The following is a 20,243-nucleotide window of genomic DNA, read 5'->3' on the forward strand; positions in this document are numbered from 1 at the left end:
CTCCCTGATCCAACCAAAACAAACCCCAGCGTGCAGTCCCGAATTGCAACGAACGAAATGGCATAGATGCCCTAGCGGCAACTGCTAGCAAAAGACTAAGTTTTCACTCTAATGGCATATAACATATCCCACCAGAATGAAAACAATGGGAACCTTCTCTGGTTACACCTCCGAGGCTTCTACAATTTGCAAGCCATACGGATGCTGAGACTAAGGAAGATGGGGGAATTCTACAATTTACAATTCACGTCACATTGCTCAGCGCGGTAAAGTTCCAACGAGACTGGTTCCCTTCATACTCCACACAGAGTAAATGTAAATCAAAAATGAATAACCATTTTCAATTTCGTTGCAAAACGAAAATACAGCCGAACCATATTCCAGTCCAATCAGAGAGTGCTGCAAGCACCTCTACCGGTTTCGAAACTTATTAGTCTCTCATCAGGAGGCACATATGCTGCTCTCCCTGATCCAACCAAAACAAACCCCAGCGTGCAGTCCCGAATTGCAACGAACGAAATGGCATAGATGCCCTAGCGGCAACTGCTAGCAAAAGACTAAGTTTTCACTCTAATGGCATATAACATATCCCACCAGAATGAAAACAATGGGAACCTTCTCTGGTTACACCTCCGAGGCTTCTACAATTTGCAAGCCATACGGATGCTGAGACTAAGGAAGATGAGGGAATTCTACAATTTACAATTCACGTCACATCTGCTCAGCGCGGTAAAGTTCCAACGAGACTGGTTCCCTTCATACTCCACACAGAGTAAATGTAAATCAAAAATGAATAACCATTTTCAATTTCGTTGCAAAACGAAAATACAGCCGAACCATATTCCAGTCCAATCAGAGAGTGCTGCAAGCACCTCTACCGGTTTCGAAACTTATTAGTCTCTCATCAGGAGGCACATATGCTGCTCTCCCTGATCCAACCAAAACAAACCCCAGCGTGCAGTCCCGAATTGCAACGAACGAAATGACATAGATGCCCTAGCGGCAACTGCTAGCAAAAGACTAAGTTTTCACTCTAATGGCATATAACATATCCCACCAGAATGAAAACAATGGGAACCTTCTCTGGTTACACCTCCGAGGCTTCTACAATTTGCAAGCCATACGGATGCTGAGACTAAGGAAGATGGGGGAATTCTACAATTTACAATTCACGTCACATTGCTCAGCGCGGTAAAGTTCCAACGAGACTGGTTCCCTTCATACTCCACACAGAGTAAATGTAAATCAAAAATGAATAACCATTTTCAATTTCGTTGCAAAACGAAAATACAGCCGAACCATATTCCAGTCCAATCAGAGAGTGCTGCAAGCACCTCTACCGGTTTCGAAACTTATTAGTCTCTCATCAGGAGGCACATATGCTGCTCTCCCTGATCCAACCAAAACAAACCCCAGCGTGCAGTCCCGAATTGCAACGAACGAAATGGCATAGATGCCCTAGCGGCAACTGCTAGCAAAAGACTAAGTTTTCACTCTAATGGCATATAACATATCCCACCAGAATGAAAACAATGGGAACCTTCTCTGGTTACACCTCCGAGGCTTCTACAATTTGCAAGCCATACGGATGCTGAGACTAAGGAAGATGAGGGAATTCTACAATTTACAATTCACGTCACATCTGCTCAGCGCGGTAAAGTTCCAACGAGACTGGTTCCCTTCATACTCCACACAGAGTAAATGTAAATCAAAAATGAATAACCATTTTCAATTTCGTTGCAAAACGAAAATACAGCCGAACCATATTCCAGTCCAATCAGAGAGTGCTGCAAGCACCTCTACCGGTTTCGAAACTTATTAGTCTCTCATCAGGAGGCACATATGCTGCTCTCCCTGATCCAACCAAAACAAACCCCAGCGTGCAGTCCCGAATTGCAACGAGCGAAATGGCATAGATGCCCTAGCGGCAACTGCTAGCAAAAGACTAAGTTTTCACTCTAATGGCATATAACATATCCCACCAGAATGAAAACAATGGGAACCTTCTCTGGTTACACCTCCGAGGCTTCTGCAATTTCAGATTGTAAATTGTAGAATTCCCTCATCTTACTTAGTCTCAGCATCCGTATGGCTTGCAAATTGTAGAAGCCTCGGAGGTGTAACCAGAGAAGGTTCCCATTGTTTTCATTCTGGTGGGATATGTTATATGCCATTAGAGTGAAAACTTAGTCTTTTGCTAGCAGTTGCCGCTAGGGCATCTATGCCATTTCGTTCGTTGCAATTCGGGACTGCACGCTGGGGTTTGTTTTGGTTGGATCAGGGAGAGCAGCATATCTGCCTCCTGATGAGAGACTAATAAGTTTCGAAACCGGTAGAGGTGCTTGCAGCACTCTCTGATTGGACTGGAATATGGTTCGGCTGTATTTTCGTTTTGCAACGAAATTGAAAATGGTTATTCATTTTTGATTTACATTTACTCTGTGTGGAGTATGAAGGGAACCAGTCTCGTTGGAACTTTACCGCGCTGAGCAGATGTGACGTGAATTGTAAATTGTAGAATTCCCTCATCTTCCTTAGTCTCAGCATCCGTATGGCTTGCAAATTGTAGAAGCCTCGGAGGTGTAACCAGAGAAGGTTCCCATTGTTTTCATTCTGGTGGGATATGTTATATGCCATTAGAGTGAAAACTTAGTCTTTTGCTAGCAGTTGCCGCTAGGGCATCTATGTCATTTCGTTCGTTGCAATTCGGGACTGCACGCTGGGGTTTGTTTTGGTTGGATCAGGGAGAGCAGCATATGTGCCTCCTGATGAGAGACTAATAAGTTTCGAAACCGGTAGAGGTGCTTGAAGCACTCTCTGATTGGACTGGAATATGGTTCGGCTGTATTTTCGTTTTGCAACGAAATTGAAAATGGTTATTCATTTTTGATTTACATTTACTCTGTGTGGAGTATGAAGGGAACCAGTCTCGTTGGAACTTTACCGCGCTGAGCAGATGTGACGTGAATTGTAAATTGTAGAATTCCCTCATCTTCCTTAGTCTCAGCATCCGTATGGCTTGCAAATTGTAGAAGCCTCGGAGGTGTAACCAGAGAAGGTTCCCATTGTTTTCATTCTGGTGGGATATGTTATATGCCATTAGAGTGAAAACTTAGTCTTTTGCTAGCAGTTGCCGCTAGGGCATCTATGTCATTTCGTTCGTTGCAATTCGGGACTGCACGCTGGGGTTTGTTTTGGTTGGATCAGGGAGAGCAGCATATGTGCCTCCTGATGAGAGACTAATAAGTTTCGAAACCGGTAGAGGTGCTTGCAGCACTCTCTGATTGGACTGGAATATGGTTCGGCTGTATTTTCGTTTTGCAACGAAATTGAAAATGGTTATTCATTTTTGATTTACATTTACTCTGTGTGGAGTATGAAGGGAACCAGTCTCGTTGGAACTTTACCGCGCTGAGCAGATGTGACGTGAATTGTAAATTGTAGAATTCCCTCATCTTCCTTAGTCTCAGCATCCGTATGGCTTGCAAATTGTAGAAGCCTCGGAGGTGTAACCAGAGAAGGTTTCCATTGTTTTCATTCTGGTGGGATATGTTATATGCCATTAGAGTGAAAACTTAGTCTTTTTAAAATACAATATTTACTAAATCTACCTACCTATCTATTACCACCGGTAATTCTAAAGCCGCCTATCCATTTCGCGAAGTTGCCGCGCATGGTCTGGCCAAAGATCTTATACACATAGATTTGGCCAACTCCGAAAAATAGCGTAAAGCGGAGCAGTCCGGGTCGGTGGTCTATCTATCTCCCTCTACCGGCGCTTAGCTTTCTCTCTCTAGCATATGATGGCTGCCGCCTCTGTGTCACTGTCGTTTCGTTACTCCCACCTCTTGGTAGATAGGCTCACACTCGCACGACAGACAAAGATAGCTAGACCACCGTACTTGATATCGACGTTACACCCCGATGCATTGAGTAGCATATCCCTAGCCAGATCTATTGTTGACATATCTCTGGGTCTGGCTCGCGAGGCCAACCTGGCATTTGCTTCGCGCGGCACACGAGGCTTTATTGCTCTACCGCACGTAACAGTGTGGTATCCACTTTCCGCGGCAACGACAATGAACATACAGCAGATAATATGGATCTAACGATCAACGAAACAAAACAAAGCTCGCACCATCAAACATACTCATTCTTTAGGACATAATCATCATCATCAGCCCATAGTTGTCCACTGCTGATCATATGCCTCTTCGAAAAACTTTCATTCAGATCTATCTTGCGCTGCTGCAATCCAGTTGGTACAAATCTTCTTTATGACGTGAGTCCATCTTGTGGGTAGTCTTCCCGGGTTTCATCTGTTCGATATCGGTCTTCATTCCAAGAATATTTTAGTCCATCATCTTTCATTCTAGTGACGTATCCTGCCCACTTCCATTTACTTTTTTAGGTGTCATGTCCATATTCCGATGTAAGATGTAGAAAGATACACATAGCGCAGATATCCGAGAAATGTTTTCAATGATTGAAAGGAGCTACACAAGGGCACGTTAGCTCCCGTGCTGTCTTTGATAATGCTGGCTGAAGTCGCAGACGAAGGCCAGGAAAAAGTAACTCTGAAATACGGTATACACACCCCATACAAAGTACTTTAACTAAAATGAAGTATTGTGTTTATATGAAGTTATACGAGTATGGAGCCGAAATTGAATGTAATGACAATTAAGTACATTTTTACCTAAAAAAATTGACATGTTAAAAATAGTGCATACCGGCCAAAAGAGGTTAGGTATGTATTTTCAAAATTGAAGGTCGACTTACTTGACGGTGGTGTTGTAGGCTACTGCCATGATTTGGTTTAAAAGATCTGTGGGTGGATTTTTTGCCCTATGGAACATCAAATTCTGATTATTCTGTGTGTTTCTGCATTATTTGTATGTGCTTCATACGATTGTGTGTGTGAGTATTCGTGTATTGTGTGTTGCATATATATTGTGAATGATTACAGACGACGTGTCTCAGATTTTCTTTTCCGCTATTTTTGGTATATTCTTGTTGTTGACTTCTACTTCTAGTATTGGCAACCAAAGTCTGCAACATTCTGCTGATGGGTTTGCTGCTACACATTTTTCTTTATTGAGTATGAAGAAGGCTGCTTTTTTGATTTTATGTCTGTTATGTCTGTTTCTGTGATCTGTGATTTGACAAAGTCTCTATTTTTGATGTATGTTTCAGTTTTTTATATAATTATGTTTATTTACAATCTACATCATTACAAGAGTATTAAGCAAATGTGTTCCATATTTTTGGGCATGAATAAGAGACTTCCAATGATGTCTCACCTTATTCTATTTACGTTTAAGTTGTAAAATAGGTCTTGAGGCCAGGTTCTATCTAGTCTCCTTGTGGCAGGGCCATTGTGGAATAATTCCCTTACTAACTGATTTTCATGGTGAATGGTACGCTCATTTTGTGACTCCGTGGCTAGGTGGATTTCTTCTCTGATGAAAGGTATATTTAAGCCTTCGTGAAGTGTTTGATTACTTACGTACCATTGTGCATCCACTATTGATCTTAGAATTTTAGACTGAAATCTTTGGATGATATTCAGTAATGTTGACTTTGCACAGCCCCAAAGGTGTAGTCAGTAGGTTTGAGTATTGCTTTGTACAGAAGAATTATGTTTTGGATGTTGAATTTTGATCTGCTTCCAAGGAGCCAATACATTGGCCGGAATTTCAAATCTTCTTTTGGTCTGGATATGTTTCTTCCAAGTGAGACGTTGTTCAAGATGGAGGCCAAGGTATTTAGCGTCTGTTACTGTTGGTATTCGTACATTTTTCATTCTTACAGGTGGGCATGTGTTGTGGCGGTTGGTAAACGTTATTTGAGATGATTTTGTTTTGTTTACTTTTGTTCGCCATTTTGTGTACCATTCACTGCTGAGTATGTCCAGATGGTGTTGCAGGTCTTGTGAGGCTTGTATGGGATCTTCATTTACAGCTAGTATTGCTACGTCATCAGCAAAGAAAGCGATCGTAGTATTATGAGACTCTGGTATATCGGCTGTGTAGAGTGAGAAAAGCAGCGGCCCGAGAACACTACCCTGTTAAGGAGTTAATAACACAGAGGCTGGACTGTTGGTCTTTGAATTTTACAGAGAAATATCTATTTGATAAGTAGGATTTAATTAGGGGGAAATAGTTACTGGATAGTGCTAATTTTACTTTGTAAAGCATACCTCTGTGCCAAACTTTGTCAAACGCTTGTGAAATATCTAGGAATATAGCGTTGCAGTATTTCCTTTCTTCGGGAGTTTTTGATATTTCATTTATTATTCGATGGACTTGTTGTCTAGTAGAATGATTTTTCCGAAAACCAAACTGATGTTCTGGTAGTAATGTTAGGAATTCATGATCTGCGTATATTATTTGCAGCAGAAATCTTTCAAACACTTTGCTAACGATTGGGAGTAGTCTGATGGGTCGATAAGATGCTACTTTATTGGGCTCTTTGCCTGGCTTAAGGATCATTATGATTTCTGCAAATTTCCGTATTTTTGGAAAGTATGATAAGCTTAGCATTCGATTAAATATAACTATTAGCATAATAATGGCCTTACGAGTAAGTTGTTTTAGTACTTGTGCCGAGATTAAGTCATAACCTGGAGCCTTTCGTGAGTTGAGTTTGTTTATTTCTTTCTTGACTTCTATAGGCGTAAAACTTTTGATCGAAAGGGACATTTGACATGCTGCGCTAATTAGTTCTTCCACTTCTTCATCAGGGTCTAGTGGGTCGGTTTGAAATACACTCGTAAGATGTTCAGCAAAGACGTCCACTTTTTCTTTGTTGGATGTATGTTTCATGCTCGTTTATCCTGACGCTCAGTGTCAGTTTATGGATGCCATTCTTTGACCTCTTTTTTGTGTTGTTGGGTTTGGTTTTGGACAGTTTATTGGTTGTTTTAAATGTTGTGATGTACTTATTTCCTGAAGTAAATTGTTGTCTTCTTTTTCCATGATTGATTATTGTTTATTGTTGATGTCCGTCATTAATTTATTCAATGCTTCTGCTTATTCCATCATTGTCATCTTTGTCTGTATAACGGCCTTATATGGAGTCTCATTCATACACTTTATTATTTCATAGTCTATTCTTTTCAAAAACTTAACACATAATTTTTCTTCATATTGGTCAGCAATCATTTCGACGTTAAACCTCCTATACTTCCTCATTTTACATTTCCTCTTTCAGCGTTTTGTGCTTTGCCTTTATATTTGGTTTCATTTAACCTCCACTAGGTTTTCTTATTTCCAGATTTAGTTTCTACGGGTTTTCTAAATATGTAACTGTAGCCAAGTTAAATAAAACACATACAACACGACATACATGTAGGTAGTTGGTATTGTGTGTTTGCCCTAAGTAAACCTTCTTTTAACCTCTTAATATCCACGATTTCATCTTTTGAGTTACTTTTTGATATTGATATTTTAGTTGATATTATTTTTTATGTTAAATATTATAAAAATGGTTGAAAGAAAAAAATTTATTCGAAAATTGAATTATTGAATATTATATTATACTTAAATTAATACTTACTGGGTCACATGTCGTAAACACCAACACATTGGTAAATAAGAACACCATGCATTCTACTTTTCTGGGCTTGGTAATACTGAACATTTCCCTCATTTTAAACGATCCATAATCCATCTTACTTATAGGACTGTTTTCGATCGATTCGATAGCCACTGAATCGTTACCCTTTGACATTTCTTCTCTCACTATTGCTAAGGCAGTTTGGGTATTATCCACAGGCAATTCCAATTTCTTCAATTGTTTTTCAATCTGTTCTAACAATAAAATGTACTTTCCAAGCCTTTGCACTGGTGTCAACAAGTATGCTGAAAAGTCAAGTCTTTCCCCATATTTTTCTTGCATTTCCTAAAATGTTCAAAACCTATTTAATATTAATTACCAATTAAAAATTACTAGGATTACAATACAGGGTGGGCCAAAGACAAGAGTCCACCTCGATATTTGGCAGTAGTTATCAGATTTTAAGGAAATGCTGAAACAGGTCGATTTTTGTTCTAAGGGGGACACATTTTTACGATACATACATCTGTCATTTGTCAATCCCCTCCCTTCCACGTCCCCACACCTTATTTTTAAATAGGGAATAGCCCGTGTGGTAGCTCATTTGAAAGGGTATTCAGTTCTCTATTTAGTTATATAAACATTTTCATAATTATTTATATAGGGTGTCATAATTTTTTTAAATTAAATTAATTGACAAAAAAAAAAAGAAAAATGTGTGTAATTTATTTTATTTAAAATACATTTTACTGTTGTCACAAAACATAAATAAATGTTAATATCACAAATAAACAAAGCTTTTCGCTTAAATTAAATGCTCAAACTTCTAAGAGTCAGGTGGATGGCAGGAGCTAGCTTGAACATTGAATTTAAGCGAAGAGCAATGTTTATTTGTAAAATAAACATTTATTTCTCTTTTCTGACAACAGTAAAATGTATTTTAAATAAAAATAATTACATACATTCTTGTTTTTTGTCAATTAATTGAATTTAAACAAAATTGCACACCCTGTATAAATAATTATGATAATATTTATATTACTGAATAGAGAATTGAATACCATTTCAAATGAGCTACCACACGACCCCTATTCCCTATTTAAAAATAAGGAGCTGGGGACGTGGAAGGGAAGGGGTTGACAAATGATAGATGTATGTATGGTAAAAATGTGTCCTCTTAGAACAAAAATCGACCTGTTTCGGCATTTCCATAAAATCTAATAACTACTGCCAAATATCGAGGTGGACTCTTTTCTTTGGCCCAGCCTGATGTAGGTACATATATTAATTAGTATTACTAGGTAAAGGCACTCCTCCGAGCTCCAATGCTTCCCAGACCATCCTCCACCCCTCCCCTTATCACGCTGATGCGCTGATGAGCTTTCATCAAAATGTTCACTAGGAATTGAGGGAGGCCCACGTTAGTCAGAGGAATAACTACCAACAGTCAAATTTTGGAAGTCCTTACGAAAAGATCTTACATCCTTGATATAAAATATATAATAGTAAAACTTAAAACATCGCATTGCAAACAACAATAGTATCTCTCCTTACCTTTATTATAGGACTAAATTCCTTAAGTAGATTATCAGCTTTTGGTTTGTTCCTGAAATAGTGAGGGTACATTTCGAAGAGAAGCTCCTAAAAAATAGTTTGTGGTTATTTTTTTTACATGTACTAAGATTTACAACTACGAGTTATACCACAGATATAAACAAAAATTTGGTGGTAAAGATTTAGTATCTCTTATAAGAATAGTAGGACTAAGATGGGCAAGACATCTAGCACGATCACAGCAAAAAAACCCTCCTAGAAGAATCCTGTCACAACCTGTGAGAAGTAGAAATAGGGGTAGGCCAAAACTCAGATGGAAGGATGGTGTAGATGGGGATGGGCGAAAAATAGGCGCAGCAAACTGGCAACGCTTGGCAATGGATTGGACTGACTGGCGTAATAGACTTGGGAAGGTCGAGGCTCTTTCATAGGGCTGTAGCACGATTGATGATGATGAAGATTGTGACGATAATATAATTTTATCGTCTAGAGTACGCCAATGAATTAAGTAAAACATGTTTTTGTACTGTTTCAAACGATATAAAAATCGGATCGAAAAGCCTAGTTGATTATTCTTGGAGCGTTGATCGAAGAATAATAGACAACAGCGAGGTACAAGAGGTGAGTTTATGTAGGTAGTATTTCCCGATTATTTTCCGCTGTCGTTTTGGCGTGCTGAGCGAATCCGACAGTTTTCTTCTTACCTATCCTTTTACCTATCCTTATATGAGCGGTGATCATATATCCTTTATATATCTTTCCAATCCGGCGAGGTCAGCGGGATCTCCTTTCTCCCATTTCCTTATACATTCGTGTCGTATTAATAAAAGCAATTCCTATTTCGCGCGATCGCCAGAATCATTCATTCATGTACAAAAATATCGTCACATCGGCCCGAAAAATAAGCTCGATGCGTAGAAATTATAAATATATTTTATTAACGAACTTAATGAGTAATTAAGGCTAATTATCGTATCTCCTGTTTATTTTTATTCCGAATAAAAATGTTTTAAAAAACGAACTCTTTTTCTTCGACTGATAGTTACCTGGGGCAACGAAACGCAACGACCTCGTTACAAGATTTAATAAGCAATAAAAAAATATACTACATTATACTAAGAATAATACTAAGTATATATAGAAAGTAATCCAAAGCATTGAAACAATAACAATAACTACTAACGCACAACTGAAGATAATTTAGAAACTATACAATATCAAACACGACTGGAAAAGGGCCATTGTGAATTGACGCGATATTAACTTCGATAAGATATGCTGAAGTGATACAACGTGTGAAGTGTAAAAGATATGACCTTATTCGCTCTATATAAGAACACAAAATTAAATAGTAAAATATAGGATAATAAGCTTGATAAACCGACACAGAGAACCACTTAAGGGATTGTTGCACTCGAAGACTTGTTGTTGGCTGGATGACGACTGCTTGACGACTGCCCCTTTTTCCTATGAACATATGTAGATATATCGGTATAAAAATACCTCGTTGCCACGTCATAAGAAAAGGCATTAAAGTTAAAATAAACTAGAAGAGGGCATAAACACATTGTATAAAAAATATTTAAATCTACCTTATACGATTTCTTTATTCCACCTGATTACTGAGTCCTAGGTCTTCATTCTAAAATTATTTCTTAATCTGCCTTCCATCTATGAGTCTGGCAATATGACTTACACAGTTCCATTTCAGCGTTGTAATTATTTTAACTGCATTCGTAACAATGGTTCTTCTCCTATTTGGTTTGAAACTCTGTCTTTATGGTATATGTTAAACATTTACGTCTTCATTTGCTCTCAGCGCCACTTGTATTTTATTGATTACTTTTTTGGTAAGGGTCAATATTTCTGCTCCATACGTGGGAACGTTAAGTACATACCCAAGTAGCAATTTGTCGACGCGACAACGTTGTCTACCGCGTGGCAACGTTTTCTTACAACGTTGTTATTGCCTAGAAGACGACCCTATTCTGCACTGATTTGGTGGACGATTTTTGAGTTGTCTTGACGTTGCCTAGGCAACCTCCTGTTTAAGCAACATCGTTTCGTAAGCGTTGCATAAGACAACTGAAGCGACTATAAGAAGCACCTGCGCGTGCAATGGTTGCTCAAGGAGTCAGACTAGTGATGTTTTTTTACCTATATTTGTAACACCTGTATGGTGAATGCGAATACCAAAAAGTAAACTATTTTGACATCGTATTGGGTATTTAAATTTATATAAATACATAAAGGACTTATTACCTGATGTGAAATTTATAAACGCATCTCAGATTACCGTCAAATATGGATATTTCACCTTTAAAAAACACATGCGCTCCTTTTTTATGACATTTTTGACAAAAAATATGCAAATTTAAAAAACCAAATTTTAATATAAAAGTCAAAATTCATGTTAAAGATGTTCTGTATAAATTTAATGTATTGGTGGTGCTTTTAAAGGTATCAGAAAATGCCTGCATTTTTTAAATTCTGTGTTTTCATTTTCTTTACATCCCAAAAATCTCAAGTAAAACCAAAATGGCGCATTAAACAATATTACCAATATTACTAAAAAATACCTTATTACCAACCTTAGACGGATAAGACAACTTAGAAGTCCAATCGCCAACCAAACCCGGCCGCGCCGACTATCAAAACCATTTTAGAACGCACCCTCTTATTGGGCGACAGAGGTCATGTGACCAGTGTCAAAAGTGTATCATTCTACTGAACAGCGTTGCTACATTTAGTAGATTTCTACTTTTTTGGTAGATTTTTTATATTTTTTAAAAAATTCTAGTAGGCAATATTTTTTAGTAGATTTTTGGTATATTTCAACAGAATTTGATCCATTTTTTTCGAATCATGAGGAAACTATAATAGGTATTTTTGAAAAACTTAAACGCAGAATGAAAGACTGCATTATTTAGAAAAACCAGAACGTTTCTTTTGAACGAGATATTTGGAATTAAAAGTCACACTAATTTTTTTCTTTTTTCACCCCTGTAACTTATTAAAATAAACATTATAGAAGTTTTCAGGGACTTTCGGTCCTCGGTAATAACGTAATCTTTCTTTCTGCGTTTAAATTTTTCAAAAATACTTATTAGTTTTCTAAGGATTCGCAAAAAATGAAAACATTTAATATACATTGGACATTTTAACAGACGACATTTTGCGCCTATCCCCTTAAGTTAGCTGTTGTTTTTATTATAAAAAATCCCAAATATATCCCAAAAATCCTTAAGTATATCTCAGTTTTTCATTTGGTAGATTTTAGCTAAAAAATGATAATTACCAGTTGGTGGTTTGGAATAATTAGGTTTCCAATTTTGTGGAATTCCTCTTGGGACATTTAGGACGGATGTGCATATCACTGTATTACTGTATTTACATGGCCTAAAAAGAATCTACTGATTTTGTGAAAACAAAACTACTGAAAGAGTAAAAACTGACCTGGCAACCCTGTCTGCCAAAGCTGATACAAAGATTAAGGTTATCAAATATCAAATCTGCTGATAAAACAATGGACTAGAAACCAGCTATTAAAAAAACAAATAAACAGGTTGTTAAATAAATCGAAAATTTCCATCAAAATAAAATATATTAATAACAAAAAATAAGGTTATAACGGAAATTCTTTTTCTCCTCTGGAAGTTGCCGCAAACGTGTCACACCTCTAGAACAACACCTAGGGTCGTGACGTGACAGACAACTACTCAACTACAGAATCGGCCAGGGCGTAAATTAGTTTAGCATTATAACATTTTTAAGTCGTTGCGATTGTTGAAAAACTGAACTGTGATATGTAGTTGTCACAATGGTAATAAATTAGTTGCCCGTATAACTAAAACTAAAGGTATTACTTAACGTTGTAACATCGTAATGTCAGTCGGGGTAGGGAACGTTGGCCGAAACAACTGAAAATACTCTTGGGCAACGTTGTATACAGTGCATTTGTTTGTACTGATAACCAATGCGTCGAAAAATTGCTACTTGGGTACTGATTGAATATATTCCTATTCAAGCACATGTGATTATCTGATCTAAAGACTTCTCTCAGTTTTCCGTAAGCTGCCCATATTCCTATTCTTTTTTTTAACTCTGTTGTTTGATTATCTCTTCCTAATTAATTTCGTGGCCGAGAAACTTCTAAGTGTACACTTGTTAAATTTGCGTGCATGAGTTAAAATCTTTTTGACCCGTACAAGGTTAGTCATGCATTTTGTTTTGGAAAAATTAAATTTTCAATTATTGGCCAACTCATGTCCACGAGCTCTCGAGCTCTAATGTTCTCGAAGAGGTTGGTAGGCATGACCTACATGGTCTGCAATAAGGACTACTTCGTCTGCAAACCTCAAGTTGTTCAGAAACTCCCCATTTATGTGGACTCCAATATTTTCCCAAATATTATTACTAAGAATTCTTAACATGAAGCTATGCTGGGCTGAGCCAAAAGCTTTTTCAAAGTCCACAAATATTAATATCAATGCTATGTATTTTATAACTCTCTATCAAGAATTATATAATTAAAGCCTCCTAAATGTGGCTTGCTCTAGTGTTTGGTGAAAATCTGGCTTAGGACCCAATCTGTCATTCGCCTATTAATTTTATTATTTCACTTACGATGCCATTTTCTTCAGGTATTTTTTGTTCTTCAAACCTTTTAACGCTGATTTAATTTCCTCTTCGGTTATATCTGGAGGTTCCTCTGATCCTGGATTTTGCATTGCTGCGATTTCCACCTCAGGACTGTGATTTCTACCTCAGGACTGTGATCTTCTCAACTATATAATGTTTTATTTTATTCTTCGATTATGTTCTCTCTTGTGGGTCTTTGGTGTTATGTCCTTTTTATTTTTAAATTTCCTTTTAGAACTTTTTAGGCTTGTGTTTAGTTCTCTGGTATTAGTTGTTTCTTTAGCGTTAATGTTCCTTAGTTCTGTAATCTTTGTTGTGTGCTTAACTTTCATTTTCCTTTTTTTGCATTAGGTCTCTTATGTCTTCTATATACTCTTATACCGGGTGTCCACTTATATTTTCCCCATTTTAACTGCCTATAACTTCTAAACGACTCAAGATAGAAATATGCGGTTTTCGCTGAAATGTTTTATTTTAGTAAAAGTTTTGTCTAAATGTATTGAATTTTTTATATCACTTTCAAATATGAAAAAAAAATGGCGGATTTTTGGAAAAAAACGTTGTTGACTTTTTTTTAATGGAACACCCAGTATGTTTTTTGTAAATTTAAAGAAATGTCATTCACCTATCCAGCGATATAAAGTTTTTCAAAATCGGTTGTCAAATCACTGAGTAATTAATTTTTAAAATGAGCGGTGCAACGTGGATATCACATACCTAAATAACATACATAACTAAGCAAAATGATATTATATTATGTTATGTGATTTCCACATTGCATCTCTCATTTTAAAAATTATTTGCTCAGTCATTTGACAACCGATTTTAAAAAATTTAGGTAAATTACCGTTTTTTCAAGCTACAAAAAAATATACTGGGTGTTTCAATAGTTTCAAAAGTCAACAACGTTTTTTTTTCAAAAATCCGCCATTTTTATTTAAAAGCGATATAAAAATGGTCATTTATCTAAAAACTTGAAAAAACGGTCATTTACCTATCCAACGATATAAATTTTTTTAAAATCGATTGTCAAATGACTGAGGAATTAATTTTTAAAATGAGAGATGCAATATGGAAATCACATAAAGTAATTTGCTTAGTTATTTAGGTATGTGATATCCACGCTGAACCTCTCATTTTAAAAATTATTTACTCAGTGATTTGACAACCCATTTTGAAAAACTTCATATCGCTGGATAGGTGAATGACCTTCTTTCAATTTACAAAAAAATATACTGGGTGTTCCATTAAAAAAAAAGTCAATAAAGTTTTATTTAAAAAATCCGCCATTTTTCTTTTCGTATTTGAAAGCGATATAAAAAATTCAATCTATTCAGACAAAACTTTCACTAAAATAAAACATTTCAGCGAAAACCGCATATTTCTATCTTGAGCCGTTTAGAAGTTATAGGCAGTTAAAATGGGGGAAAATATAAGTGGACACCCGGTATATTAGTTTTTTCTCATCTATATGAGTATACGTCTTCTATATGACTTTTTATGATAATTACTGTATTTGCACACTATAATTACCAATTTATGACAACAACGATAACTAAAGTAGAAAAACGAGGTGGTTATTTTACTAGATTCTGTGAATGTAATACAAAAACTTAGAGAACAGGCAAATTTAGTTAGAGGTTCACATGAAAACACGATTCTAAAAAAAAATTAATAAAGTTTTAAAATAATAACGAATATTTCAGTCATTCCATATCTGTAGATTTGACAAGATATGAATACTTATCAATAGCTTCTGTATATTATTATGTCGAAAGATCTTTTTCTACGTATAAATTTATGTTTTGAGATAGGAGATATAACTTCTTAAAAATAAATTTTTCAAAGAAATTTTAATGTTAAAATATTTGTGCTGATTGTCAGGAATAATAAAAAAATGTTGTAGGTGTTAACATGTTATTTAATTTACTTTATTCATATTTATATACATATGATTCTTCTTCTTCTTGTAGTGCCTATCCATTTCGGATGTTGGCGACCATCATGGCAATCTGTACTTTGCACACTGCTGCTCTAAAAAGATTTGTGGTTGTTGTGTTGAACCACGTACGTAGATTTTTCAGCAAGGAAATCCTTCGCCTTACTGATCTTCGCTTTCCTTCTACTTTTCCTTGCAAGATTAGTTGCAGCAGTCCATATCTTTCACTGCTCCTCATGATGTGACCGAGGTATTCGATTTTGACTGTTTTTATTGTGATTAACAGCTCCTTTTCTCTTTGCATTCTCAGCAAAACACCCTGATTAGTTATGTGGTCGGTATAAGATATCTTTAGAATTCGACGATAAAGCCACATTTCAAACGCCTCAATTTTCTTGCAGGTGGCGTCTGTGAGAGTCCACGACTCAACTCCGTACAACAGTATAGGAAAGATATAACATCGTAGTAACCTGATTTTTATGGGTATCGACAAGTCATGACATTTGAATAACTTTGCCATTTTTTGAAATGCAGATTTTGCTTTCTCTGTCCTACATTTGATTTCTATAGAATGGTCCCAATTTTCATTGACGTTCGTATTAAGGTAGGTGTATGTTTTTACTCTTTCGATTTGTTGACCGTTCACACTGATTCGTCCAAATTGCTGTTCCTTCTTAGAGATCATCATACATTTTGTTTTCTTAGTGTTTAGTGAAAGTCCGTATCTCTGACTGACTTCTGCGATTCTGTTCATTAACTCTTGGAGGGCTTCAGCACTGTCAGCGAATACCACTGTGTCGTCTGCGTATCTTATCTTATTGATACATTCTCCGTTAATTCGAATTCTGGCTTCAACATCCTCCACTGCTTATTGAAAGATTTCCTCAGAGTAGATGTTAAACATTACTGTTAATAGTATACATCCCTGACGGACCCCACGTTTGATTTTGATATCATCGGATTGCCCTGCCTCTGTCCGGATAGATGATGTTTGATTCCATATGATTGGTACAGTAAAAATTCCGATACACGTCATCCTAGTCATAGCAGGTGACGTCACATGATACCAACACAAAATATTAAAGTCGTAGTTATGTTCCTTCTTAAGTCGGACTCAAACGACTCGTGTACTTGGCGAATAATCGTCACTTGCGTATACTTGCCATGTCGTCTGAGTGAGTTACTCGTACAATTATTTGTCACTCGTTGCCACTCGTTCGTCTTCCAACTGTTGTCGGTAAAAATGACCCGAGTCAAAGGGATCACGATTATTCGCACACTTGCGAAGTACATACTTGTCTATACTTGCAAAGGCGGTCAAACAAAATGTATAAATAATTGGCATTTACTGCGACTATTCATTTAGACCAGTGCATTTAGCACTAAAAACACCGAAATAAATCGATTTTTAAATACACCACCTAGAGACTTGCTAGTTTTGCATTGTGTTCAGGATGATGTCAGGAAAAAAGTCTACAATAGAAAAATGGGTGGAAATGCCTAATTAAGAATTGCTTTTTAAAGTTCTTAACATGCATTAAAAAGTGCATAAATATGTCAAAATAAGCATACTAAGGACCAAGTTTTTTTACTCGCTGGGTTTTTGAGGTCGCTGAACATGACTATGCTATCAGAACCTACCCCCGGAGCACCTGGTGCCCAGGGTCACTGCTAGGGCACGTCATCTGGAGGTTCGAGGGCTAACGGCCCTAAATTGATGCAATCAGTTTATTGGAGGTTTGTGAAGTCGCTGAATACGAATATGCCATCAGAACCTACCCCCGTAGCCCCTGGTGCCCAGTGTCACTGCTGTAGCACGTCATCTTAGTAATGCAAACGGATTATACGGGGGTTTGGTTGCTGCTGAACGCGAATACTCCATCAGAACCAAACACACCAGGTTCCCCGATTTTCAGTTCTGATGGCGTATTCGTCCTCAGCGACCCAAAAACCCCCGAGTAACAAAATCTGGCCCTAATACACTTATTTTGACATGTTTATGCACTTGAAAATGCAACTATGCATTTCCAGCCATTTTTCTATTGTTGACTTTTTTACTGGTGTCATCCTGAACACAATGAAAAAAGTTGTAACTTTCTACGTGCTGTATTTAAATATCGATTTATTTTTTCATAAATGTCCTGGTCTATTTATTAGTTATCACACCACTGATTCATTTGTCAAGGTCGTTAAGCCAAAAATGTTTACGCTCGCCTACTTGTAAATTGTACACGTCGTGTGAGTGCTCTGTTTGTCATTGCAATCGCAAACTCGTATACTTTCCAAGTAGGCGAATAATAGAGTCGTTTGAGGCCGGCTTTAGAATTTTTTAGCCAAGTACATACACTGTAATTATAGTCACTCGACATAATTTAGATACGTACGTGTAGAAATAATATTTGAAGATTTCTGTTATAGTCCAGGGCGCATCTGTTTTGAGATGGACGTTGAGAGGTGACTCAAATTTTTTTGCAGAAATTGCTTGAAAATAAATCAAATAATAATATTTGAGTTATCCTCCCTCTCAAAAAGGCCCGGAACATTGTTTAAATAATCAAAATGTCAAGAATTGAAGGAAAAATTCGATTTTTTTCTTCGTTTTTTGATTATAACTTTAAAAGTATTCATTTTCGAGAAAAGTTGTACTGACATAAAAGTTGCGTAATTAAATTTCCTACAATATAGAATTGGTAAAAAATTTAAAAAATAGTTACCCTAGTTGCAAAATAGCAATAATTGCGAAAAAAACCATACAAAAACAAGTATTCGCATTTTACGTTTTTCAACCATTTATGCTACACTTAGGACCTTCATATTTCACCCAGAAAAATTTTATGATACAGTAAAACAATACTGTAAATTTAATTAGGATCGGTTCAATACAATTTGCAAAATAAATTTTGCAATCCAGCTTTCGCAAAAAAATTCATTTTTTCAAAATGTTACAGGACTGAAAATAAAGCAGATAGCAAGTTGAAATTTTTTTGCTTATAGAAATGTACTGTAGCTTTCATTTGCAATTTTCAAAATTAAAATCGATCAATTACCACGGTGTCAGAAAATTTTTGAAATAAACAATAATTTTTGGTGCTACGCGCAGGACAGCGGTGTTGGATTCACACAAGTTGATTTCCACCAACATTTCTTCCAATCTTTATCTAATATATTATTATCTTATTCTATATTTTGTTGTATTTTAATATTTTAATTCCACAAAAATCAAACTAATTTTATTATTGTTTGTGAAATATTGTTTAAACAATTGCATATGTTTAAAAATAATAAACTTTTATTATTTAAGTTAAAATATATGAACAAAGAAAGTTTTTGCGAATAAAAGTGTTATTTCAAAGGATAGAGTATGGGTTTGTATTTTGCAATAAACAAATTTATTTATTTATATCGAAATGTAATAAAAATTAAAAGTTATCAATCATTATCAAAGGTCATTGGAATGCCCAATCAGAGCAAACTATCCGCTGTCCTGCGCGTAGCACCAATAATTAATGTTTATTTAAAAAAATTCCTGACGCAGTGGTGTTAATCGATTTTAATTTGGCAAAATTTCAAATGAAAGGTACAGTACACTTCTATATGCAAAAAACGTTTTCAACTTGCTATCTGCTTTATTTTCAGTCTTGTAACATTTTGAAAAAATGATTTTTTTTACGAAAGCTGGATTGCAAAATTTATTTTGCAAAATCTATTGAACCGATCTTAATGAAATTTACAGTATTGTTTTACTGTATCATATAGTTTTTCAGGGTGAAATATGAAGGTCGTAAGTTTAGCATAAATGGTTGAAAAACGTAAAATGCGAATACTTGTTTTTGTATGTTTTTTTCACAATTATTGCTATTTTGCAACAAGGATGACTATTTTTTAAATTTTTATCCAATTCTATATTAAAGCAAATTTAATTACGCAACTTTTACTTCAGTACAACTTTTCTCGAAAATGAATACTTTTAAAGTTATAATCAAAAAACCAAGAAAAAAATCGAATTTTTCGTTAATTTTTTGACATTTTAATTATTTAAACATTGTTCCGGACATTTTTGAGAGGGAGGATAACTCAAATATTATTTGATTTATTTTCAAGCAATTTCTGCAAAAAAATTTGAGTCACCTCTCAACGTCCAAATGTACCAATATTTTTACAGATGCGCCCTGGTCTATTAATGTAATCTAAAAGAAATATACCATACTCGTTTCATTTAATTTGTATGCGTGGATTATAAAGCATTTTTACTAAGCATATTTTTTGTCCAGATCATACTTTAAATGCGATCGAACGAAGGTGCCCTTTTTGGCATAAATTAGTAACACTTATTTGACAGTTGCGGTGTTGACACTTCAGATTTGTTTTTATTATTTTCTATAAGGCTCTATCTAATCTATCTAATCAGCCTTAAATGCCCATTCCTGGGCATAGGCCTCCCACGTTTATTTCCATAATTGGTTTCTATTCTGGGCCATATGCATTCAGTTTTTCCTGCCCTTCTCAAAAGGTCGTCCGTCCATTACATCTATGGTCTTCCTCTTTTTCT

General features: G+C 36.0%; 1 protein-coding gene across 1 annotated transcript in view; it reads right to left on the reverse strand.

The window, feature by feature from the left end:
- Positions 1-20,243, reverse strand: part of LOC114343904 (uncharacterized) — an 80,802-nt gene that overhangs the window by 23,185 nt on the left and 37,374 nt on the right. Inside the window, exons 4-5 of the mRNA XM_028294754.2 lie at positions 9,115-9,201; positions 7,561-7,905 (exon numbers count right to left, since the gene is read on the reverse strand). Coding sequence (XP_028150555.1) covers positions 7,561-7,905; positions 9,115-9,201 — 432 coding nt within the window. The remainder of the gene's footprint in view (positions 1-7,560; positions 7,906-9,114; positions 9,202-20,243) is intronic.

Source organism: Diabrotica virgifera, chromosome 2 (genome assembly GCF_917563875.1).
Source record: "Diabrotica virgifera virgifera chromosome 2, PGI_DIABVI_V3a".
NCBI classification, from domain to species: domain Eukaryota; kingdom Metazoa; phylum Arthropoda; class Insecta; order Coleoptera; family Chrysomelidae; genus Diabrotica; species Diabrotica virgifera.